The sequence below is a fragment of the Bufo gargarizans genome, chromosome 6 (assembly GCF_014858855.1).
Source record: "Bufo gargarizans isolate SCDJY-AF-19 chromosome 6, ASM1485885v1, whole genome shotgun sequence".
Classification (NCBI taxonomy): Eukaryota; Metazoa; Chordata; class Amphibia; order Anura; family Bufonidae; genus Bufo; species Bufo gargarizans.
The window spans coordinates 236,763,733-236,790,952 of NC_058085.1; the positions used below are offsets into that span (position 1 = coordinate 236,763,733).

Here is a 27,220-nt window from a genome sequence, read left to right on the forward strand (position 1 = left end):
TTTCTTTCCTCCAAGGAATGTATAAAATACATTTGCATATTAAATACAGAGGAGTCAGAAGTACCAAAAACTGAGGAGTCGGAGTTGGAGTATTTATCTACCGACTCCACAGCCCTGGTTTCTTCCATGAGGTGAGTGGGAACATTTCTCCAAGTGGTGAAGACGGCCGCACGAAGGCCATCTATTGTCTGGAACTGTTGTCCATTTTTGTAAACTTCCCTTGCCATCCATCCCCAAAGGTTCTCAATTGGATTTAGATCAGGGGAACATGCAGGATGGGTGATGTTATTCTCCTGGAAGAAGTTCCTTGTCCGGCGGGCATTGTGTACTGTAGCGTTGTCCTGTTGAAAAACCCAGTTGTTACCACACAGACGAGGGCCCTCAGTCATGAGGAATGCTCTCTGAAACATCTGGACATAGCCAGCGGCCGTTTGACGCCCCTGCACTGCCTGAAGCTCCATTGTTCCACTGAAGGAAAAAGCACCCAAGACCATTATGGCACCCCCTCCACTGTGGCGTGTAGAAAACATCTCAAGTGGGATCTGCTTGTCATGCTAGTAATGGTGGAAACCATCAGGACCATCAAGGTTACATTTTTTCTCATCAGAGAATAAAACTTTCTTCCACCTTTGAATGTTCCATGTTTAGTGCTCTCTTGCAAAGTCCAAACGTGCAGTTCTGTGCCATTCAAGGAGACGAGGTCTTTGAAGACATTTTTTGTTTTTGAAGCCCTTCAGTCTCAGATGTTGTCTGATGGTTATGGGGCTGCAGTCAGCACCAGTAAGGGCCTTAATTTGGGTCGATGATCGTCCAGTGTCTTGACGGACAGCCAATTGGATCATCCGGCTCAGTGCTGATGAATTTTTTTGGGGTCTTCCACTTGACTTTTTTGTTGCATAACCTTCAGGATCATGTAAGAAATTCCAAATGACTGTCTTACTGCGTCCCACTGCAGCAGCGATGGCGCGCTGTGAGAGACCCTGCTTATGCAGTTCAACAACCCGAGAACGTTCAAAAAGGGAGATCTTTTTTGCCTTTGCCACCACAACGTGTGACTACCTGACAGAAAATGACAAAATGACAATGAATCCACATCTTTGCACAGATTTGGCCTTTTAAAAGGCATGTGGTCCTAAAATTTGGATCAGCTGAAAAACTGCCTGTTTCAGTTTAATCGTTATTTTCAATTAATTGAATGCTCCAAAAATCTTTTGTCTCACGCTCATTTCTTCTTGTTGCATGTTGAAGCTCTACTTGGAACCTTGTTAAGATCCAACAATGTAAAATATGATTTTTTGCCATTTTTCAAGTGGTCTTAAACTTTTGATCAGGACTGCATTACCAGGACCTGTGACTGGTTCCCTTTTTTCCTGACACTTCATGTGGCCAGGGATTTCTCTGGCCTTACGTTTCACAGTGATGTTTAGTTCCAGTTTTTCTGAGTCTCCATTCTCGCCTCCTTTGTACGGGACGCATGTCTTACGTTCCCTTCTCCCCCAGAGGTTGGCTGCTTTCTCTGGCAGGATGGGCTTTCTCAGGACTGTACAAGTGAAGACACACTCGTCTGAAAGATATTGGAGTAAAAGAGAGAGGACTCCAAACAGCCCAAGGAGGAACAGTTCTCAAATCGAGGGAAAGCTCCATCCCAGAAGTGGCCAAAACGAATGTAAATTGCAAACCGGAGCAACAAACTCCCATCTACCAGGACCTCAACCCGTGCAGATGGGAAAAGAGGTTGAATCTCAAGAGGGAAACAAGCCTATGGGGAACCAGGAAGGAAAAGAACCAAACCAGGCCTAAAGAAGCAGCTGTCATACAGAGCATGTGCGGTCAGAGATGTCATGAGTAGATTCCACAGAGGGAACCGGCCAGCTAGATGGTTTAAGAATCATTGGGGCAGGGACTCCAAGCAAGATTACCCAGATAGAGGCTCAAGTAGGGTCCACAGAACTGGGCCACATGAGGACAATAATAGCCAGATTATCAAAGGAAAAATAAAAATGTAGCAACCATAGGGAAAAAAACAGCAACCAACCATTCCAAGTGTAATGACTAGCATACTGTATAACACTGCCCCAGAAGGGGAAAGTACAGCACCCTGGATTTTGTAAATTAAATCGCCAGATTTCCATGTCAGAAAAGGATGCAGAATTCGCCAGGGGAAGCTGGGAGAGACAACTCTGACGTGTAGAAACCAGCTACCAGCAGAACACAATGAAACCCCCAAGGAAGGCGCAAAGAAACTGACAGGTGCAGATAACGGCAAGGCCCAAGCGAACATCACTTCTGTCATGTAGCACACTAATGAGAGAACATAAGGGAGTACCAAGAATGCCCGGACTTTGGAAGAACTATGGGACCATGTCCGATACCAGAATGAGCAGCGGAAAATTCCACCCACCAACTAGGTGTGTGGCACTCACTAGTCTTGTCACAGCCATAACAGAAAGGACGTCCAGTGATAACCTGAAAACTGCAGTAGCGGCTGGTGCTCACAATGCTTCGTATCCCTGCAGGATAGAACATCCAGTGGTGATCCAGGTACTCTGCCAGGACTGGGCAATGTACAGTCATGGCCATAAATGTTGGCACACCTGACATTTTTCAAGAAAATTAAGTATTTCTCACAGAAAAGTATTGCAGTAACGTGTTTTGCTATACACATGTTTATTCCCTTTGTGTGTATTGGAACAAAACCAAAAAAGGGAGGGGAAAAAGCAAATTAGACACCAAACTCCAAAAATGGGCTGGACAAAATTATTGGCACCCTTTCAAAATTGTGGATAAGTAAGATTGTTTCAAGCATGTGATGTTCTTTTAAACTCACCTGGGGCAAGTAACAGGTGTGGGCAATATAAAAATCACACATGAAAGCAGATAAAAAGGAGAGAAGTTCACTTAGTCTTTGCATTGTGTGTCTGTGCGTGCCACACTAAGCATGGACAACAGAAAGAGGAGAAGAGAACTGTCTGAGCACTTGCGAACCAAAATTTTGTAAAAAATATCAACAATCTCAAGGTTACAAGTCCATCTCCAGAGATTTGCCTCTGTCCACAGTGCACAACATTATCAAGAAGTTTGCAACCCATGGCACTGTAGCTAATCTCCCTGGGCGTGGACGGAAGAGAAAAATTGATGAAAGGTGTCAACGCAGGATAGTCTGGATGGTGGATAAGCAGTCCCAAACAAGTTCCAAAGATATTCAAGCTGTCCTGCAGGCTCAGGGAGCATCAGTGTCAGCGCGAACTATCTGTCGACATTTACCGTAAATGAAATGAAACGCTATGGCAGGAGACCCAGGAGGACCCCACTGCTGACACAGAGACATAAAAAAGCAAGACTACATTTAGTAAAAATGAACTTGAGTAAGCCAAAATCCATCTAGGAAAACGTCTTGTGGACAGATGAGACAAAGATAGAGCTTTTTGGTAAAGCACATCATTCTACTGTTTACCGAAAACGGAATGAGGCCTAGAAGAAAAGAATACATTACCTTCAGTGAAATATGGTGGAGGTTCATTGATGTTTTGGGGTTGTTTTGCTGCCTCTGGTACTGGGTGCCTTAAATGTGTGCAGGGCATCATGAAATCTGAGGATTACCAACGGATTTTGGGTCATACTGTAGAGCTCAGTGTCAGAAAGCTGGGTTTGAGATCTTGGGTTCCAGCAGGACAATGTGGGGTCATTGTCCTGCTGGAACCCAAGATCTCAAACCCAGCTTTCTGACACTGAGCTCTACAGTGTGACCCGAAATCAGTTGGTAATCCTCAGATTTCATGATGCCTTGCACATACGTCAAAAAGCACCAAGAAATAGATGGCAACAAAGCGCTGGAGAGTTCTGAAGTGGCCAGCAAGGAGTCCAGATCTAAATCCCATTGAACACCTGTGGAGAGATCTTAAAATTGCTGTTGGGAAAAGGCGCCCTTCCAATAAGAGAGACCTGGAGCAGTTTGCTAAGGAAGAGTGGTCCAAAATTCCGGGTGAGAGGTGTCAGAAGCTTATTAATGGTTATAGGAAGCAACTGATTTCATTTATTTATTCCAAAGGGTGTGCAACCAAATATTAAGTTATGGGTGCCAAAAATGTTGTGATATTATGTCCAATTTGCTTTTTTTCCTCCCCTATTTGGTTTTGTTCCAATACACACAAAGGGAATAAACATGTGTATAGCAAAACATGTGTTACTGCAATACTTTTCTGTGAGAAATACTTCATTTTCTTGAAAAATTTCAGGGGTGCCAACATTTACGCCCATGACTGTAACTAAAAAAAAAAAAAGCAGAGAGGCAGTAACAACAACGCGAGTACTCCATCCATGAAATGGGGTAACGCGGCTGTGCAGAATAATGTAGTACTTTATAGGGTTGACAAAGAACAAACCTACCATGGAGTGTGGTTGTCTGGTGCATAACAGGACTGAGAAGTCTTGTTAAATAGTGCGTCAAGCAATAAAGTAAAAATCATGCCTAGTACAGGGGCAATGAGAAGACTTAGTGCACTCAGAGGGCCTGATTCAGGAGGTACTGCACTGGGTGTCAGATCTGAACAGGCCAGCCATATACTGGATCTAACCATTGCAACTCTACACCGCCCAAGAATGGGGGGGGACATATGGCACATACTACAACCAGGATGGTTTGTCGGATACAGCGCCCTGAGATAGTACAAGTACACCGCCGAGGACGATGGTAATGGGGTGCCAGATGCATACCAGAACCAGAAAAGAGTGATGAATACAGCGTCTGGGGATGGTACCATCACTCCGCATGAAGAGGGGCCATATGATTGCCTAGCATACATTAAAGCCAGGAAAGGGCAATGCAGGAGCCGTATGGGCCACAGATTGTACCAATAGGGTACAGCACTTGGAGATACTACAAATACTCCGCCTGAGAATGGGAGTAATCTGGCTGCATGGTGCACACTATAATGAGAGTGGAGGCATGGCTACAGCATCTGGAAATGGTATAAGTACTCCGCTTGATAAAGGAGTAATATGACTGCGTGATGCACACTAGAACCAGACAGGTGTAATGGCTACAGCATTTGGAGATGGTACAGGTACTCCACCTAAGAAAGGAGCAATGTGGCTGCATGGTGAACACTAGAGCCAGATAGGTGCAATGGCTACAGCATCGGAAGATAGCATCTGTACTTCGCCTGATAAGGGAGAAATATGGTTGCATGGTGCACACTAGAACCAAACAGGTATAATGGCTACAGCCACTGGAGATTGTACAGGTACTCCACCCAATAATGGAGTAATATGGTGCATAGGGCACATTAGAACCAGACAGGTGAAATGGCTAAAGCATCTGAAGATGGTACAGGTACTCCGCTTAATAAGGGAGTAATATGGTTGCATGGAGCACACTAACACCAGGATGGAGTATTGGCTACTGCGTCTGGAGAAGTAATACGGTGGCCTGGAACACTTTCCGACTAGGAGGGTGTGTTGAAAATAGCCCCTGGTAATTGTGAAATTACTCCAGCTGAAAAGGAGATACATTGGAACCAGGAAAGTCTGCCAGATACAGCATTTGGCAGTGGTACAAGTACCCCCCTGAGAAGGGAAAGGCGTACATACCTGGGACACCACATAGGTGTGACGGCGTGCTAACTACGGTGGCGGTTAAAGCACCACCTAGTGGAGAGGCGGCAAGCTGACTTACCTGTATGGATAATTACCTGTGCTAAAAGGGGAATGCCATCTGAAAATCTACTAAAGTGGATACCAACCCTGGAGGGGAGAGGTTCCTCAGTTGACATTTGTCTTTGACCACCCAGAGAGATTCTGTACGGTGTAAGACCGCCTGATGCTCTGTTCCGAGTCAGAATCGGTGCAGAGGAGTCCCCCGATGAGGCAGGAGAAACCTGAGGCGTTTCCCTCGGTTCTAGTCCTGTCCTGGGAGGAAACCAGGATGCAGGGGGTGAGCGGGACCTATGAGGGGAGACCCTAGGACGCTATTGGACTTTGTCCCCTGATATGGACCGACGCAGAAAGCAAAGGACTCCCAGGGGAGCTAGTTGAGACAACCCTAGGTCGATTACTGGACCTGGTGTCTGAGCGTGAGCGTACTCCGTCAGCAGAGGAGTCCCTGGGGGGGGACAGAGGCGGCTGCAATTGGGCAGGCAAGCGGTCCAATAACTCCACCATGGATTTGGAGGGTAGGGCTAGATTCTCTATGGCCTGGGACAGGGAAGAGGGGTCCATTCAGGAGAGACCTAAGCAGAAGGGGGAGCCCTGAGGGAGCCTGGGTACAAGGCACTGCGTACAAAGAGGGATAGGCTAACCGCATAGCAACAAAAATGTGGCCTAGTCCCAACCAAAGCCGGAGACTAAATTAGAAGGAAAGGCCGAGGATGCACTCTATAACCAGGATGGTGAGGAGTGGGTAGCCAAAAGGAGAAAGGAACCCCGGAGGGGGGCGAAAAAAAATACCCCACGAAGATGGAACAGGGAGAAGTAAAGGGGGGGGGCAAGGGAAACAAAAGACCACCGAAAAATATGGAATCCCATCCCCCTGGCCAGGAAAGGGGGGCTAACCTGGAGGACCCCATGGGGCAGGGATGCCGTCCAGCATTTTCAGACGTGCAGAGTCACCCCTTCAGCAAACTTGCACTTACGTGGGATTGCTGGCATGCCACTGCAGTAAAGGGGGACTGGGTGACCAGCGAGGTATGCAAAGTACGTGCCTGCAGGGGGTGTAACTAAAGTGGCTATCCACGATGGAGCCCCATCCTGCAGCAGGCAGAGACCTGCAGACGAAAAGAAAAAGGAATAAAATAATATAAAAAAAATATAAAAATAAAAAAGCAGCAAGACCTGCAAAAAAACAGCAGGTAATGTCTGCCTCCTACGGACACTAGACTAAAACTGATTAGCCTAGTGTCTGTGGAGAGGGTATAGCCCACCTGGGTGGAGCCAACCTTTTTCATATCTAGTGTCACCTCCTAGTGGTAGGTGGGCGTATACCCATGGTGCTGTGTTCCCCAATGACATTAACGAGAAAAAAGGATTTTGTAGAACTCACATATTGATAACCTATCCATAGGACAGGTCATTTATACAAGATTGGTGGGGGTCTGAAATCACCACCGATCATCTGTTAGCTGCAGCACCAGTGTATGGAGAAGGAATGCCGTAGCCCTGTAAAATTTGTAGTATACTGCAGCCCAGCTCCCATTCCCTTGAACAAGAGAATCTGCTTTAGTACCCACTAACAGCAAAACAATGGGGGTCCCGGGTCTCTGACCCCCCCCCCAATCTAATATTGATGACCTACTCTATTGATTGGAACCTGTTACCATGAAATGCAGTGCAATCTGCAGGCCGCATGTTATAGTAGCTATAGAGTCAAAAGAGTCAATAAAACTTGTAACATTTAATTCTCCGCTCATTCTGTTTTCAGTTGTAGACGGGGCCGCCTAAACAGTGATTGACAGCATTGCCTGCAGGATCAGACCGGCCCACAGGGGTAAAGGTGAATCCCCCTGTATGCCGCTGAGCGCGGTGGGCCCCTAGTCCTCCACCCTCTGCACAAGTGCACATGGCACAGTAGAGTGACTGCAGGCAGGGTATAGCATCTTAACTAGCCTATGTTGGTGTGAAAGCCTGGGTAGATTATTTAACAGTTTATTATTTTAGATGCATCGGGTGGCTGAGATGACTTCTGAACACTGAAGCAGGTCACCCAGCATCCTAGACACCTCCCTTCTTGAAGTAGCTGCAGGGACTCCTATAAATCAGTCACCTTGTAACATCTTGCTGCCCTCTGCCGCTGTGTAAATGGGTAATGTCTGCATGTATCTGTGTAGTGGCCCCTTAGAATACATTTTACTGTGGGCCCTAAGCACCCCAGTCTGACACTGATTCCCTGTATAAGTATGTATACACAGATAGCTGTCAGTCAGTGATAGTTGTACACGGGGAGGTCTTACGTTCAGAAAAAGCAGAGATATAAATGTATAAATTACAAGCGTTGTTAAGTATTTTCCCATAAAACCATATATCAATTTTCTCAGCTCCTCCGGCTCTATAACATGCTGCCTGCATTTCGTGGTCACAGGTTCTCTTTAACCCCTTAATGCAGAACCCTGTACATGTACGGCGGGGGATGCTTTGCCAGAATGCATTCCGCCGTACATGCACTGCGGGATGATCGGGCAAGCACTGGAGGGGTGTGCGCCCGATCACTGCAGGGGTCCGGCAGTCTCTAGTAGCCGGGCCCCTGCTGAATCTGCCGGCATCGCTGTTTACAGCGATTCCAGGGGATTAACCCCTTCTATGCCGCGGTCTGCGCTGACCGCGACATAGAAGTGGTTTGCAGCGGGTGAGTGATCGCATCGAGTCCCTGCTCTGCTGTTGCGGGGACCTGATGTGTGACAAGGCAGCCAGATGCCGTGCAGAGGCTGCCCTATGCCCTGCACGGCATCTGGACCTGCCTTCTACGGGAGCCTAGGAGATCCAGCTTCAGGCTGGGTCTCGTAGGCAACCTGTTAGTGTATGACTCAGTGTCATACACTAACAGACAATGCATTACAATACAGATGTATTGTAATGCATTGCAGAGGGGATCAGACCCCCAAAAGCTGAAGTCCCAGAGTGGGACAGAAATAAAGTTTAAAAAAAAAGTTTAAAAAAGTGTTCTGAATAAAAAAAATTCAGTTTCAAGTTAAAAAATTAAAACACGCCCCTTTCCCCTGATTTTCTAATAAAAAAATTGAAAAAAAAAGAAAAACTGCACATATTAGGTATCGCCGCGTCCGTAACGAATGGCTCTATAAATATATTACATGATCCACCCCGTCCGATAGACACCCTAAAAAATAAAAACTGTGTAAAAAAAAAAGAAGCAATTTTTGTCAACTTACATCACTAAAAGTGCAACACCAAGCGATCAAAAAGGCATATGCCCCCAAAAATAGAACCAATCTAACCGTCACCTCATCCCGCAAATGTGTCTGTAAAAACCTGCTCTATAAAAATACCACATGACCTAACCCCTCAGGTGAACACACACAAAAAAAAAGCAATTTTTTTGTCAACTTACTTAACAAAAAGTGCAATAGCAACCGATCAAAAAGTCATATGCACCCCAAAATTGTACCAATCAAACCGTCATCTCATCCCGCAAAAAATGAGATCCTACCTAAGATAATCGCCCATAAAACTGAAAAAACTATGGCTCTCAGAATATGGAGACACTAAATGATTTTTCTTTTGGTTTAAAAAATGTTGGTTAAAATTTACATAAATAAAGAAAAAAAAAAGTATACATATTAGGTATCGCCGTTTCCGTAATAACCTGCTCTATCAAAATATCACATTACCTAACCCCTCAGGTGAACACCGTACAATTTTTTTTAATAAAATACAGTGTAAAAAAAAAGCTATTTTTTGTAACCTTACATCACAAAAAGTGTAATAGCAAGCGATCAAAAAATCATACGCACCCCAAAATAGTGCCAATCAAACCGTCCTCTCATCCCGAAAAAAAATGAGCCCCAACACAGGGCAGTCGCCCCTAAAAATAAATAAAACTATGTTATATTGGGTATTGTCGCGTCCGTGACAACCTGCTCTATAAAAATACCACATGATCTAACCTGTCAGATGAATGTTGTAAATAACAAAAAATAAAAATGATGCCAAAACAGCTATTTCTTGTTACCTTGCCTCACAAAAAGTGTAATATAGAGCAACCAAAAATCATATGTACCCTAAAATAGTACCAACAAAACTGCCATCCTATCCTGTAGTTTCTAAAATGGGGTTACTTTTTGGAGTTTCTACTCTAGGGGTGCATCAGGGGGGCTTCAAATGGGACATGGTGTAAAAAAAAAACAGTCCAGCAAAATCTGACTTCCAAAAACCGTATGGCATTCATTTTCCTTCTGCGCCCTGCCGTGTGCCCGTACAGCAGTTTACGACCACATATGGGGTGTTTCTGTAAACTACAGATTCAGAGCCATAAATATTGAGTTTTGTTTGGCTGCTAACCCTTGCTTTGTAACTGGAAAAAAATTATTAAAATGGAAAATCTGCCAAAAAAGTGAAATGTTATCTCTATTTTCCATTAATTCTTGTGGAACACCTAAAGGGTTAATATTACAGTTTGTAAAATCAGTTTTGTATACCTTCAGGGGTGTAGTTTCTAAAATGGGGTCACTTTTTTGGAGTTTCTACTCTAGGGGTGCATCAGGGGGGCTTCAAATGGGACATAGTGTCCAAACACCGTATGGCATTCCTTTCCTTCTGTGCCCTGCCGTGTGCCCGTACAGCAGTTTACGACCACATATGGGGTGTTTCTGTAAACTACAGAAGAATATATGAAGAATATACAAAAGAAAGACAACGGGAAAACACACAACTCTGCCCCCCTACCAGAGCGTGAGAAACCGTCCTAAAGAAGAAGAAACCACATATGATTTTAAAAGGGTTGTACAGTGGGTTAATGTTGATGATCTATCCTCCGACTCCCAACACCCCCCCATGATCAGCTTGCCACTCATTCACTCATGCAAGTGAATGGGACGAGCAGTTGTAATCACGCTGCACCGTCTCTACATCTGAGACACACAGGTAATTTTGAAGAAGTAGCTCTTGCAACAGCTGATCAGCAGGGGTGTCAGGAGTCGGATCCCCACTGATCTGATATTGAGGATGGGACATCAATATTACAGCACTGCACAACCCCTTTAATGTTGATACTACGCATTGTGGGGAGAAGATAAAGGAATTGAAAGAATGGTAATAAGCTGCAGCTCTACATTGTAGTGCAGCAGTAAAAGTATATAATTATATTCACAAATACCTATATTTTACCCATACTGCATATACCAGCAACACTACCCATGCCACAAGTAGCCAAGGTCATACATTAAAATGCCTCTTAAACTGCTAGTCAAGGGATCATTTAAAAGAGTCCAGATTTCTTTTCTCATAAGTCATGAAGCTTATCATGTGATATATCTCAGTCAGGTATCAGTGACATGTGCTGATTTACATAAAAACTTATCTTTGATCCCCTGAACAGCACCTTGTGGAAGACGGGTCTTCAATGAATGTTGTTACCAATTAGCAAAATGTCACAATTCGGAAAGGTCTGTCTCAATAAAAGATCCTTTCCAAGACTTAAAGCAGTTCTACGACAGAACAAGTAGAATATGTTCACCATTCTAAGACCTGAGCACCATCTACCTGATCATCCAGCAGGGCATCCTGATTTTCATCTGAGCTATCCCAGGAATAATGAGGACTTGAGAACCTCTCTGGTGTATTTGTGTTACTGGATCCATCTGTAGGGAACACACAAATGCTCAACATACTGTAGCTCCATCCAAATTTTATCTAACATGCTTAGGGGCACATTTATTAAGATCAGTGTTTTAGACGCCGGTCTTAATAAGCCCTGTATCTGGCAGTGGATCGCCAAAGTTGTGTAGAGACGCAGGCCTCTACATAACTTCGGCACATCCAACTTCCTTGCTGTTTTACATTTAGACAATTTTTAACGCCTAAACAAGGTGTAGAAAATTATGAACGAAATGGACCTGCTGGCCCGTCTCCTTCCACGCTATGTCCACATTTTTAGACCTGGCGTGAGCGGGGGAAAAAAATCACCCCAAATTGGCGTACATCTGGTCATAAATGACCCCCTTCGTTTTTAAGGATACATCTAACCGTGAATAATTTTGAGTTTGCATCATGAAAGACATCTTCAGTTAACAAGACCATGCACAATCGTGGTGAGCCTGCTGTGATCTGTGTTCACCATCTCAGACGCTTACGACATATCGGCTGTATATGCCATAAACGCCTTTTAAACACGAGTTCCACCTTTGTTAGCTCAACTGCTTCCGTAATGTCTGTAAACGTGAGAGGCATGGACATTCACAACCTCTTCTCAGCTTATTACATCTCACAATATTGCAGCCATTTTATCAATCGGTAAGGGGACACTGACCGTAAGTCTCAACATACATTTGGGTCCCCATCAACTGTGAATATGTCTTTGACTTAAAAAAACGTACTTTATGGGTAGGGCCACATGGGTCAGCAGTGATGCAGCCGGGATGGGCCGCTGTGGTTTTCAGGTAGATTAAGTAGCTTGATTTTTGCCAGGAAACAACTGTTTGACCCTTACTATTTTAATGGTCACTGATGTCTTCTGTGGCCCTACCCTACGGGGTTCCCCACACATGTATTAGGGTCCATTCACATGTCCGTTGTTTCTTTCCTGATCTGTTCCGTTTTTTGCGGAACAGATCTGGACCCATTCATTTTCAATGGGTCCTGAAAAAAAATCAGACATTGTGCTGATTTTTTTCAGGACCCATTGAAAATGAATGGGTCCAGATCTGTTCCGCAAAAAACGAAACAGATCAGGAAAAAAACAACGGACGTGTGAATGGACCCTCAAGTTCTGGATTTTTGTTACCTGGATTTTTTTTGTCTACAGAGAAGATGATGCTAAAACAGCTGGAAAAATGTCAAGAGCAAAAGCATGCAGAATTTTTGAAAAGAAGCCAGCAGGTCAAAAACATTAAATTAAGTAAACCGCTTGTGTGGACTGTGTTTCACATGTCCTATAGAACTTTACCTAACGTCTGGGGCTGGTATTTTTTCAGCAAATAAAAAAATGTGTAAAAAATGCTGGTGCAAAAAACACACTAAAAAGCGATAAAGTGCAGAAATAAGCCATTAAATCCCTGTGTTAGAAAACACCCTAAAATGTCTTCTGATAAACACCTTAAAAATATTAAGGAGCTCTGGCTAGGGGGACCTTTAGGCCCCTTTCACACGGACGAGATTTCCATGCGGGTGCAATGCGTGAGGTGAACGCATTGCATCCGCACTAGGTCTGCACGATATGGGAATTTTGTGCGATTGCGATTAGGGCCCTAAAAATTGCAATAACGATATGCGATGCAATATTTTAAGGGAATTGTGCTAGAGGTCTATTTGCTTGGATTTTCCCATATGAGCCGCTGACGTGGCTGGGTATCACATAGTTATGGGGGATCTGTGGATGATGCACTGTTTATGGGGGATCTGTGGATGATGCACTGTTTATGGGGGATCTGTGGATGATGCACTGTTTATGGGGGATCTGTAGAGGACACCGTTATGGGGGGGGATCTGTGGAGGACACCGTTATGGGGGGGGGGGGGGATCTGTGGAGGACACCGTTATGGGGGGGGGATCTGTGGAGGACACCGTTATGGGGGGGGATCTGTGGAGGACACCGTTATGGGGGGGGGATCTGTGGAGGACACCGTTATGGGGGGGGATCTGTGGAGGACACCGTTATGGGGGGGGGATCTGTGGAGGACACCGTTATGGGGGGGGATCTGTGGAGGACACCGTTATGGGGGGGGGGATCTGTGGAGGACACCGTTATGGGGGGGGATCTGTGGAGGACACCGTTATGGGGGGGGGGGATCTGTGGAGGACACCGTTATGGGGGGGGGGGATCTGTGGAGGACACCGTTATGGGGGGGGGATCTGTGGAGGACACCGTTATGGGGGGGGGGGGATCTGTGGAGGACACCGTTATGGGGGGGATCTGTGGATGGCACCGTTATGGGGTGGATCTGTGGATGGCACCGTTATGGGGTGGATCTGTGGATGGCACCGTTATGGGGTGGATCTGTGGATGGCACCGTTATGGGGTGGATCTGTGGATGGCACCGTTATGGGGTGGATCTGTGGATGGCACCGTTATGGGGTGGATCTGTGGATGGCACCGTTATAGGGGATGTGTGCTATGACACATAGGGCCATGAGGGGCGCCAGCATAAGACACACATTTAGCAGAGGCCAGCCTCTGTACTCACTTTCACTATGAATGCACTGCCGGCCGGCGCGTGACTAACGTCACTTAGCTCCTCCCACTTAATTCAGGAAGCAGGAGCGTGACTAAGTGGCGTCAGTCACGCGCTGGCCGGCCGGTTCGCTGCAGTGCATTCATAGTGAAAGTGAGTACAGAGGCTGGCCATTTTATCAATAGGAGAGAGCTTGTTTCACACAGTAGTAAAATACTTTACACACAAAGCCAGTTATGTGCGCGGGGCCTCTTCATATAACATAGCAGCATTTTCGGGTCAGCCAAATCGCATTTGGCGATTCGATTACTTTTTCGATATATCGTGCAGCCCTAATCCGCACTGAATCCGGACCCATTCATTTCTATGGGGCTGTGCAGATGAGCAGTGATTTTCCCGCATCACTTGTGCGTTGCGTGAAAATCGCAGCATGCTCCTCTTTGTGCGTTTTTCACGCAACACAGGCCCCATAGAAGTGAATAGGGCTGCGTGAAAATCGCAAGCATCTACAAGCATTCATTTCTAGCACGGTTGCTAGGAGACGATCGGGATGGAGACCCGATCATTATTATTTTCCCTTATAACATGGTTATAAGGGAAAATAATAGCATTCTTAATACAGAATGCTTAGTACAATAGGACTGGAGGGGTAAAAAAAAATATTTAAAAAAATTTAACCCACCTTAATCCACTTGTTCGCGCAGCTGTCTTCATCTTTGCTGTGCACAGAAAAAGGACCTGTGGTGACGTCACTGCACTCATCACATGATCCATCACCATGGTAAAAGACCATGTGATGAACCATGTGATGAGCGCAGTGACGTCATCAAGGGTCCTATTCCTCAAAGAAGACAGAAGAAAAGCCGGGCTGCGCAAACAAGTGGATTAAGGTGAGTTAAATTATTTTTGTTTGGTTTTTTTAACCCCTCCAGCCCTATTGTACTATGCATTCTGTATTAAGAATGCTATTACTTTCCCTTATAACCATGTTATAAGGGAAAATAATAAAATCTACACAACACCTAACCTAAACCCGAACTTCTATGAAGAAGTCCGGGTTTGGGTACCAAACATGCCGATTTTTCTCACATGCGTGCAAAACGCATTACAATGTTTTGCACTTGCGCAGAAAAATCGTGCATTTTCCCGCAACGCACCCGCATCTTATCCGGGCCAAAAACATGACACCCGTGTGAAAGAGGCCTTACTGGCTTCTCAGAACATGGGGGCCATTGCAATCAGTAATTTTCCCCACATAATATTCGGAAACCTCCAGACTTCACATGTTCAACACTAATCTCCCACCAATGTTAGGTTTGGTTACTGCACATTACAACCAAAATGGTCTGTACTGATTCTTATTCTTGTATTCAACTGAGAATATTCAGATTATTTCCAGCTCAATACTCACCTCTGCACATATCTGTAGGCTTTTCCTCGTCTTTAAAATCCTGGACCACCTTTGTACAGATGTCATCTTCTTCCCCGAGAGCTTTATGTTTAAAGTCAAACAGGATCTCGTCCTGGTGTTTCTCCATTATCACGTTCTTTTAAATTTGTTTGGCTCAGTCTCTGTATAGAAATATCAGTGAAATGGCTGTGATATATTTTGAGACCTTCCCAGTCAATGAATGCATGAAATCAATGGATAATGAGGGTTATCTCCTGACATGCTGAAATACTGGAACAAAGCACAGCCCTGAACCAGGTTTCAAGTTACTGTGCTGGTGAGTATGCAACATATGCCAAATGATAACTGATAATATACATAATGACTAGGAACTGATTGCTCTTTTCCAACAAATACTAAGATTTAAAGGGGTTGCCCAGGGTAGAAAAAAAAGTTGTTGAGTGGGGTAAAAATAAAAATCCAAGTGATACTCACCTTCACTGATCCCCACCACTGTAGTTATGAGGCTTACCAGGTCCCTGTTGGTCTCTGCTTCATGGTTAAAGACCAAGAGAACCTGTGGCAAGTGATGAACGCGAGCAGTGGGGAAATCAGCGACTATGGAAAACGTCTTAAAGACCTGACATCTCAAAGAGTAATAAGGATGATGGCAGGTGACATATGAAGGGAAGGAAGGTAAAGGTCAAGTGACACAAAGAGTGCAAGTGCTGTAAGGGCGGATTTTGCACAGGTAAACTCTGCAGAGAATTCGGACACCCCTCTGTTTTCCGCCTCTGGATTTTCAATTTGAATGCTGCTGACCAGCTTGCAGTTTAGCCCCACCGAGTGCCATGGTTTTCAGTGGCATCCATGAAATGACTGCACTGAAGTAGGACATGCCCTTTTGTGGTGCAGTCATGGCTACAAACGGCAGCATGGTTTCCCATTGAAAACAGTGGGAGGCAGATTCGGAGTGGCATCAGGCGGCTTTCTAGTGCAGAATCTAAGTCTCCGTGTGAAGTCTGGATTGTCAGGTACCAGGTGGGGCCAATTTGCCACTGTAATACGACAGCTACAACGCTCCCAGGTTATGGGATATGGCGCGGTTTTCCAGGATGCAATCTGCCAGTGGCTGCACAAATTTGGGGGTTAGAGGAGGTCCCAATTTCAAATCCATGCTGCTGATGTAGATTTTGGACACTAGCAAGAAGCACATTTATATTGCTGTCCCCGTGTGCAGACAGTCAGCTCCTGTGTAAGCATAATGATCCTTCCCAACATGGGGAAGAAACTTAACTATACCTGTCCATCACCCGCCTCCAGTGTGTAGCATTGTGCACGACCTAGGTAAGTAGCGCATGCATAGCCCACAGTGTTACATAATGAAGGCCACTGGTGGGCAGGTCTAGTCACGGTCCCCTCCATCAGCAGCCATGTTGGGGGACAGATCGGGATGTTTACCCAGGAGCCAGCACTGCAATGAAGGTGACACCAATGCCAATGTTACTACAGCCTATTACTAAGCGGATAAAAGTGCTGCTTCCTGCACATTTCTGAAGGTTACTATAAACCGGCCAACCCCTTTAATGAGAGGACAGAACATGGGCTCCTTAGATGAAGAATAAACCCTGGGGAGTCAGGTGGAGCTGTACTGGCAGCTCCAGAGGTGAACCCTAGGATGGTGGATGGAGGGGATCACAATATAATGACATGAAGTTGTGCTCAGTGACTTAACCCCTTAATCACCACCCCACTGAAGAGCTGATGGCAACGACATTCCCTAGGTCTCTTATATGAAGCGTGTGAAGGAGGACACACAATGAGGTAATTGCCACCTGTTGCAGGGCTGTCATGTGACTATGGTGCTGGGTCACGTAGGGAGCAGACTCCCTGTATAAGACCCCACATTGGAGGTTACCGGCTGCCGGGGATGCCAGAGCGTCTCATCAGATGGCCAATGAGGAGAACAAGCAGCTCTCCTAATTTTCCAGCTTCCGGGTGCTGCGCCGCACACTCGGCTTTCGGCGCATTTCTTGGCGTCATTTCCGTTGTTTGACACGCAAACAGGAAGTGCTAAGCATCTCACTTCTGTCCGTTATGAGCATGTCACGTGACCGCGTAATAGATATTAGATACAAGGCCTGTGGAACTGTATGTGCGCGGGCTGCGAGGTGGGTGCGTCTAGAGTGGAGTTGGCTGGTCCTCTGTATTGTAAAGCAACTCCACGCTAGACGAATCACTGCTGACAGGAGCTGCGAATAGAAACTCCATTCTAGTCGTTTCTCTACAGAACAGACTAAGGCCTCTTTCAGACGGGCGTTGCAGAAACATGCATGATTTCTCCGCGCGAGTGCAAAACATTGTAATGAGTTTTGCACGCGCGTGAGAAAAAGCGTCATGTTTCGTATCCAAACCCGTACTTTGGCTTGGGATCGGTGTTCTGTAGATTGTATTATTTTCCCTTATAACATGGTTATAAGGGAAAATAATAGCATTCTGAATACAGAATACATAGTAATATAGCGCTGGAGGGGTTAAAATTTTTTTTAACTCGCCTTAGGCCTCGTTCACACTTCAGTGTTTGGTCAGTGATTTCCATCCATGATTTGTGAGCCAAAACCAGGTGCAACTCTAAACACAGAACAGGAGCAGATCTTTCCCTTCTACCTCATGTCTGTGGAGGCTCCACTTCTGGTTTTGGCTCACAAATCACTGATGGAGATCACTGACCAAACACTGAAGTGTGAACGAGGCCTTAATCCACTTGATCGCGCAGCCGGCATCTCTGCTGTCTTCTTTTTTGCTGTGTGCAGGAAAAGGACCTGTGACGTCACTCCGGTCATCACATGGTCCATCACATGATCTTTTACCATGGTGATGGATCATGTGATGACCGGAGTGACGTCACCACAGGTCCTGTTACTGCACACAGCAAAGACAGAAGAGAAGCCGGACTGCGCGATCAAGTGGATTAAAGGGAACCTGTCACCGGGATTTTGTGTAAAGAGCTGAGGACATGGGTTGCTAGATGGCCGCTAGCACATCCGCAATACCCAGACCCCACAGCTCTGTGTGCTTTTATTGTGTAAAAAAAACGATTTGATACATATGCAAATTAACCAGAGATGAGTCCTGTATGTGAGATGAGTCAGGGACAGGACTCATCTCAGGTTAATTTGCATATGTATCAAATCTGTTTTTTTACACAATGAAAGCACACAGAGCTATGGGGACTGGATATTGCAGATGTGCTAGTGGCCATCTAGCAGCCCATGTCCTCAGCTCTATACACAAAATCCCGGTGACAGGTTCCCTTTAAGGTAAGTTAAATTATTTATTTATTTTTTTAACCCCTCCAGCGCTATTTTACTATGCAGTCTGTATTCAGAATGCTATTATTTTCCCTTATAACCATGTTATAAAGGAAAATAATAATCATCGGGTCTCCATCCCGATCATCTCCTAGCAACCGTGCGTGAAAATCGCACCGTATCCGCACTTTCACGGGGCATGCGTTGTGTGAAAAACGCACAAAATAGAGCTTGCTGCGATTTCTCACGCTCAAGTGATGCGTTAAAATCCCCGCTCATGTGAACAGCCCCATAGAAATGAATGGGTCCTGATTCAGTGCGGGTGCAATGCGTTCAACTCACGCATTGCACCCGCGCGGAAAACTCCCCCTGTGTGAAAGGGGCCTAAGGGCTTATGCGGACCGTATCCAGAACCATTCACTTCAATGGGTCCGCAAAAACAGGGGAAGTTACTCCGTGTGCATTCCGATTCCGTATTTCTGTTCCACAAAAAAGTAGTGTATGTCCTATTATTGTCCTCAAATCATGATCCGAGGCCCCATTCAAGTCAATGGGTCTGCAAAAAATGCGGAACACATCCGTAGGTCATCCGTATTTCGCTGCTCCATACTGAAGAAATGCTATGCCCAGCCCATAATGCTAATGTGTTTGGTGATTAATAAGTTATTGTTTCCGATCTGCAAAAAACGGATCGCATACAGATATGTTTTGTGGAATAACGTAATGGAGGACTTAAATTAGAGCATAAAAACACCCAGATACGGAACAACGGATCCGTGAAAAACATCGCAAAACAACAACATTCGTGTGCATGAGCCCTAAATTGGAGTTTCTGTATGGAGGATGCTGGCAAAATGAGAACATGACGCACGTTTATCAGTATTTATCAGTTTATTAATGGGTATTAAATATATATATATATATATATTTACATATAATGTGAATGTTATCATTTCATCCTTTTTTTTTTATTTATTCTGGTTAACATGAATTTTATTTAAGGGGTTTCTATCACCAGAAATACTGTTATGTAGCTGACTGACATGAGCGATGCGCCTATGTCAACACTACATAACAGTATGTTTCTAACGTTAGTCCCTGCAGCCGTTTTTGTTAAAAAAAAAAGCACTAATGAGCCTCTAGGTGCTATGTGGGCGTAAAATCAGCACCTAGAGGCTCCGTCCACTCACCCTGTATTCCACCCAGGTCCAGTGTTGTGCCCGCCCCGCTCCTCTTGATTGATGACACTGTTTCCTGCATCGTTGGCGAAATCCTGCGCCTGCGCCGTTCACTTCGGTCTTCGGCGCAAGCGCAGTGAGTGAAGGCTGCTCTCCTGATGCCGGCTTCCTCACTGTGACGTAGTCGGTGCAGGCGCAGTGAGGAAGCCGGCACCAGGATTGCATCATTCACTCACTGCGCCAAAGACAGAAGTAAACGGCGCAGGCGCGGGATTTCGCCAACGATGCAGGGAACAGTGGCATCAATCAAGCGGGGCGGGCACAACACTGGAGCTGGGCGGAATACAGGGTGAGTGGACTGAGCCTCTAGGTGCTGATTTTACGCCCATATAGCACCTAGAGGCTCATTAGCATATAATAAAAGTGCTTTTTTAACAAAAACGGCTGCAGGGACTAACGTTAAAAACATACTGTTAGGTCCCTTTCACACAAGCGAGTATTCCACGCGGGTGCAATGCGTGACGTGAACGCATAGCACCCGCACTGAATCCTGACCTATTCATTTCAATGGGTCTGTGTACATGAGCGTTGTTTTTCACGCATCAGTTCTGCGTTGCGTGAAAATCGCAGCATGTTCTATATTCTCCGTTTTTTACGCAGCCCTGGCTTCATAGAAGTGAATGGGGCTGCGTGAAAAAAACGCATTGCATCCGCAAGCAAGTGCGGGTGTGATGCGTTTTTCACTGATGGTTGCTAAGAGATGTTGTTTGTAAACCTTCAGTTTTTTATCACGCGCGTGAATAACGCATCAAAACGCATTGCACCCGCGCGGAAAAAACTGAACAACTAAACGCAATCGCAGACAAAACTGACTGAACTTGCTTGCAAAATAGTGCGAGTTTCACTGAACGCACTCTGAACGCATCCGGCCCCAATACGCAACGCCCGTGTGAAACCAGCCTTATGTAGTGCTGACATGGGCGCATCGCTAATGTCAGTTAGCTACATAACTGTATTTCTGGTGGTAGAAACCCTTTAAGGCTGAGTTCACACGGGCGAGATTTCCGCGCGGGTCCAATGCGGTAGGTGAACGTATTGCACCCGCACTGAATCCTGACCCATTCATTTCAATGGGGCTGTGCACATGAGCGGTTTTTTTCACGCATCACTTCTGCAATGCTTTAAAATCGCAGCATGTTCTATATTCTGCGTTTTTCACGCAGCCCTGGCCCCATAGAAGTGAATGGGGCTGCGTGAATAACGCATTGCATCTGCAAGCAAGTGCGGATGCAATGCGTTTTTCACTGATGGTTGCTAGGAGATGTTGTTTGTAAACCTTCAGTTTTTTATCACGCGCGTGAAAAACGCATCAAAACGGATTGCACCCGCGTGGAAAAAACTGAACAACTAAACGCAATTGCAGCCAAAACTGACTGAACTTGCTTGCAAAATGGTGCGAGTTTAACTGAACGCACCCTGAATGCATCCAGACCAAATCTGTCACGCTCGTGTGAACTCAGCCTAAGGCCTATTGCACACGGCCGTTTTTTTTTTCCCGTTTACTGGCCGTTTTTTGTGTTCCGTATACGGTCCGTATACGGAACCATTCATTTCAATGGTTCCGCAGAAAAAACGGAATGTACTCAGTATGCATTCCGTTTCCGTATTTCCGTTTTTCCGTTCCGTTTTAACATAGAACATGTCCTATTATTGTCCGCAAATCACAGTCCGTGGCTCCATTCAAGTCAATGGATCCGCAAAAAAAATGGAACACATACGGAAATGCATCCGTATGTCTTCCGTTTCCGTTCCGTTTTTTCTGAACCATCTATTGAAAATGTTATGCCCAGCCCAATTTTTTCTATGTAATTACTGTATACTGTATATGCCATACGGAAAAACGGAACGGAAAAACGGAACGGAAAAACGGAAACACAACGGAAACAAAAAACGGAACAACGGATCCATGAAAAACGGACCGCAAAACACTGAAAAAGCCATACGGTCGTGTGCAATAGGCCTAAAGCAAATGTTTCGTTTTTGCCTTCCTCCCTGATTATATACAGTATGTGTCTTTTTCACTTTTAAATTTTTTTGTTTGTTTTGACTCTGCTTTAAGTGAATTTCATTATTTTTTTTTGTTTGCCTTTTTGTTTTTTTCCTCCCTGCCTTCCTAGATCCATAACTTTAAACTTTTTTTCCCAGCCTTATTATGTCTTATTCTTGGGTGACAAGTTGTACTTTTTAATAGCACATTGTAATTTTTTTTAGTCTTTTTCATTTTGATAGTTCGGACATTTTTGGACTAGATACCCATTATGTTTAATTTTATTATTATTTTTTACATGTAAAAATAGGAAAGGGGGTGTTTTGAATTGTTAATAAATACATGTTTTTAAAGTAATTTTTTTAGGGGACCTGTACTGGGATTTTCTGATCTCTGGTACTAGGATTGTGACAGGCTGCAGATGAAGCTGTGTCTCAGGTTAAGGGTCCATTCACACGTCCGCAATTTCATTCCGCATTTTGCAGAAGGGAATTGCAGACCCATTCATTCCTATGGGGAAGAACGATGTGCTGCCCAGACACGGAATTGCAGACCCGCACTTCCAGGTCCGCAATTCCGTTCCTGAAAAAATAGAACATGTCCTATTCTTGTCCGCAATTGCAATATTCTATAGTGCCTGCAATGTGCGGTCCGCAAAATGTGGAACGCACATTGCCACTGTCTGTGTTTTGTTGTGTTTTGCAGCTTCGGGGATCCGCAAAACACATTGCGGACGAGTGAATGGAGCCTTAGGCCATATTCACACAAATGTGTGCCGGCCATGTCTGTGCTGCGGACCGCAATGCACAGGCACCATCTGTGTACCCACTGTCTGCAGATGTGGACCCATTCACTTGAATGCAGTCCATCATTTGCAATGCAAAAAAATAACACATGCACTACTTATTTGCATTGTGGAAGCACGGACAGAAATCCCACGGAAACACTCCGTAGTGCATCTGTGGGTTTTCCGTTCTGGACCCATTGAAGTGGCACAGCCATTGCCGTTTTTTGGTATAAATTTGCGGATCTACAAAAATGCAGATACCAGACATGTGCATTCCGCAATTTGTAGAAGTGTCCTATCTTTGTCCTTAATGTGGACAAGAATGGGACATGTTCTATTTTGTTAAGGAGAATCAACCACGGCACTCGTTATTTAAAGTTGAATCAATTATGCTTTTTTATTTTTTATCCATTCAGAAATTAATTATGAAAACTGGCGAACACTGAACTGACCATCACTAATAACAAGACCTTGTTCAACGCCTTAGTTTAGGAGACACTGTGTATGTTGGCATAATACACAGTATGTCTCCTAAACTAAGGCCGTGAACATGGTCTTGTGATAAGACCGAAACGTTGGCCAGTTTTTATAATTAATTTCGTTCATGTGCATGACCCCAACGCCTAGGACAGGCATGTCCAAAGTGCGGCCCTCCAGCTGTTGCAAAACTACAACTCCCAGCATGCCTGGATAGCTTACAGCTATTAGGGCATGCTGGGAGTTGTAGTTTTGCAACAGCTGGAGGGCCGCACTTTGGACATGCCTGGCCTAGGAGGTCCTCTATACAGAACCTCCATTCTAGCTGGTTCAGTACTGAAATGACTAGAACGGAGTTGCTGCAGGGAGGTTCATCATTTCTAGGCAGGTCGTAGTTGCTACAGGGAGGTCCTCCATACAGCACCTCCATTCTAGCTGCGGACTACTAAACTGACTAGAATGGGGTTGCTTTCTATACGCCAGTGCTATAAAAAGTCCCTTCCATACATCTCCTTTGTTAACCATCTATTCAGCATTTGGGCCACAATGAACTTTGACTTATTCTATCGAACCAGTCACGTTTTGACATCACAGCAGTGTCCCTAAAAATTTTGGGCATTGAGCAACCGGGTATGCTCTGTACCCTAATTAGGATACGGCAAAATTATTTTGAACCTACTTGCCTTTTGTTGAAAATATTGATTTAGGGGTATAATGTTTTTCATACATTGTTTATATGGTGTATTTATGACCCCGTGTGCTGTGCTTTTTGGAAAGTATTATCAGTAACTGTAGATTATCGCCACATGACATGTGATCAACTTCAGATCTGCATGGTGGATCCTTATATGATGGATCTCCATCCATAGGACACATTAAGTGATACCTGCTAGGTATATGTCTCAGGCCGCTAATATCAGCGCCTGATATCTGTGCAATTGCATGCGCTTCCCCAGCATCGATATTCCCTATAGACGCTGGCGGTAAGCGACTGGAGGAGACTGAGCATGCCTTCCCGTTGCGATTGGTTGCCAGCGCGGACTGCGCCTGCTGGGGGTGGGGCTCTGGGCCATTTAATGCCGTGTGTGCAGCCATCACAGAGGCGGGATTCTGTAGCGCTGCACATCACTATGTGCTGTGCTATTATGCCATATATCCTTTAGGCTTATCTTGTTGACCTGCTCCTGGTGAAATGCGGTTCTACATCTGCATAGAAACGCATTGCGTGGGGTGGCTGTGAGCCGGGTCAGTTGTGTCACATAAGATAGGAAATTCACGGCACTCAAAATATAGGAAAATGTAAAAGTATATCTTTATTGAAGCCACCATGAGTTTTCAATACATAAGGCCAACGTTTCAGTCCCTCCCGGACCTTGTTCATGGCCTACAAAAACATGGTATACATTTACAAGAAATGCCTATGCTCAAAATATAATAATGAAAACTAAAAAAAAATAGACAAAATTAATAAATTAAAAATAATGGTGCATCATATAGAAACATGATCAGGTATCAGACGTATGGTGTAGGGATCTTTCCGTAATTAAATAAGCAGATACATCAGAACCACAGTAGCATAATAATGTATTAGAAAAGGAGATAAGGAAAGGCAAAAGGGAGGTAAACCATACATGTGAGCGCTCATATTACATGGGGGGGGGGGGGGTGGCGGTTTGCACAGCTGATGTTGCTTTAGGGAAAAGTCCCTGAGGTTATATTGGATTTAACGGTGTACCTGTGTAAACACCATTATGTGGTAGTAGTGACACCATCAGTGATTGCACATAGTGTCACTGATCCTCTATAGGGTATTAACAGGTGGAAGATTTTTCTGTATGAGTGTCTCTAGCAAATAACAATTGAGAGATGCAAGGTGGGGACAGACATCTATACCGATCCCCCCTCTGTCCACACCTGCTGTACCTTCTAGCTTGACTAGATAATATGGAAGATTGAGCTTTTGAGCTCTGTTTTAATAAGCAAATATAATAAACATGTATTATTTTTAGTGTTCCGTTCAGGCTTTAGATTTACTTAACTATTTTAGGGACGTATACCAAATGGTTATCGATTAATCTGAGGTGTAGTTTCCACAATCTAAGGGAAGCTAGAATCCATTACTTTGTCTTTGGAAAATAAGTTCTGAGGTGTGTTGTTCGTTTTGTCTGCCGGCCAGGTACTTGCAGTGTAATGTTTTTCAACTTCTGTGAATGGCATCTTCGCTTCAGCAGCCTGGTAGGAGTTATACTCTGGTCACATAGGCAGTCTGGTAGGAGTTAGACTCTGGTCACATAGGCAGTCTGGTAGGAGTTAGACTCTGGTCACATAGGCAACCTGGAAGGAGTTTGACTCTGGTCACATAGGCAGCCTGGTAGGAGTTAGACTCTGGTCACATAGGCAGTCTGGTAGGAGTTATACTCTGGTCACATAGGCAGTCTGGTAGGAGTTAAACTCTAGTCACATAGGCAGCCTGGTAGGAGTTAGACACTGGTCAGATAGGCAGTCTGGTAGGAGTTAGACTTTGGTCACATAGGCAGTCTGGTAGGAGTTAGACTCTGGTCACATAGGCAGTCTGGTAGGAGTTAGACTCTGGTCACATAGGCAGCCTGGTAGGAGTTAAACTCTGGTCACATAGGCAGCCTAGTAGGAGTTAGACTCTGGTCACATAGGCAGTCTGGTAGGAGTTAGACTCTGGTCACATAGGCAGTCTGGTAGGAGTTAGACTCTGGTCACATAGGCAGCCTGGTAGGAGTTAGAGACTGGTCAGATAGGCAGTCTGGTAGGAGTTAGACTTTGGTCACATAGGCAGTCTAGTAGGAGTTAGACTCTGGTCACATAGGCAGTCTGGTAGGAGTTAGACTTTGGTCACATAGGCAGTCTGGTAGGAGTTAGACTCTGGTCACATAGGCAGCCTGGTAGGAGTTAAACTCTGGTCACATAGGCAGCCTAGTAGGAGTTAGACTCTGGTCACATAGGCAGTCTGGTAGGAGTTAGACTCTGGTCACATAGGCAGCCTGGTAGGAGTTAGACTCTGGTCACATAAGAGATATCAGAAGGGTAACGCCCCAGCTCTGATGTGCTACCAACAGAAATCTATAGTAAATATTATTGGCTCCCTATTTATTAAATGTTTCCACATTCATGGGGGTCCCCCGCCATATTATAACGTGTCACAATAGTGTTTTTTGAAAGAGTTTGTGTAAGTTATCCACAGGATAGGGGATAACTGACTAATCGATGGCGGCTGGGACTCCACTGATCCTGAGAACGGGGATCCCGTTCCCCCCAATCCACTGGGGATAACTAGCTAATTGGTGAAGGTCCGACTGCTGGGACCCCCACTGATTCTAAGAATGGAGGTTCCCTTCTCCTGATCCGATGGAGCAGTAGGTTAGCCATGTGCCCTGCGCTCCATTCATTCTCTATGGAGCCGCCTGAAATTGCCCAGTGTTGTACTCGACTATCTCCGGCGGTCTCATAGACAATGACTGGCTTCCTGCCCAACCTGCTGCTCCATCACTCCTGTCACAAGTGCATGGAAATCCACACAGAAAAAACTTGAAAATTCTGCAACGTGTGCAGGCGCCCTAAACATTTCAGACAACATGGCATAGTACATAGCCAACTAAACATATTTAAAGGGGTTGTCCAGTTTTAAGAGGAAACCAGTTAACTCTGATAGATGACCCCACTACTCTTTATTAGAGGTCAATCTTCTAACTGGTGTAAAGTAGAACTGGCTTAGTTGCCAATAGCAACTAATCAGATTCCACCATTCATTTCCACTTCATCACCACGACGGCTACAAGGCTACAAGGAGATTGACCCCTGACCTCTGTAGGGGCAGGAACAGAGAGAGGGTTTAAATCCCCCCCTCCCACCACCAACACCAGTGTTTCCTGTCCCTACAGAGGACAGGGGCAGAGAGAGTCTCCCTGCGGGGAGATGAAGATATAGCAGAACTTCCTGACACCTACCGGGTGTTCCCCCTGCCCTCCTGCGGTCTCCGTACTAACGCTGGGCAGGGGCGAAGGAGGGAGGCCTCGCTCCATTATTATATGTGAGCCTGCTCCCGGTCGCGATCTCCCGCCGGGCCTGTTTGGCTATCGCCGGGTGCGCGCCTAAGCGCTTCAGGATAACGGCGTCGTCACTTCCGGGTGCCGAAAGGAAGTGACGTCATTCAGAGGCGTCTCCGAGT

At 45.3% G+C, this 27,220-nt stretch overlaps 1 protein-coding gene across 3 annotated transcripts in view; it reads right to left on the reverse strand.

Moving 5' to 3' along the window:
* LOC122941356 (zinc finger protein OZF-like) overlaps nucleotides 1-17,256 on the reverse strand; it is a 41,448-nt gene extending 24,192 nt beyond the window's left edge. Inside the window, exons 1-3 of one of the 3 annotated variants that reach the window (XM_044298538.1) lie at nucleotides 17,141-17,256; nucleotides 15,244-15,404; nucleotides 11,206-11,303 (exon numbers count right to left, since the gene is read on the reverse strand). In XM_044298538.1, the coding sequence (XP_044154473.1) occupies nucleotides 11,206-11,303; nucleotides 15,244-15,370 (225 nt within the window). In that variant the 5' untranslated portion in view covers nucleotides 15,371-15,404; nucleotides 17,141-17,256. Of the gene's footprint in view, nucleotides 1-11,205; nucleotides 11,304-15,243; nucleotides 15,405-17,040 lie in introns of all 3 variants that reach the window. The other 2 variants (XM_044298537.1, XM_044298539.1) reach the window with 2 other exon arrangements.
* Between the last annotated feature and the right edge of the window lie 9,964 nt (nucleotides 17,257-27,220).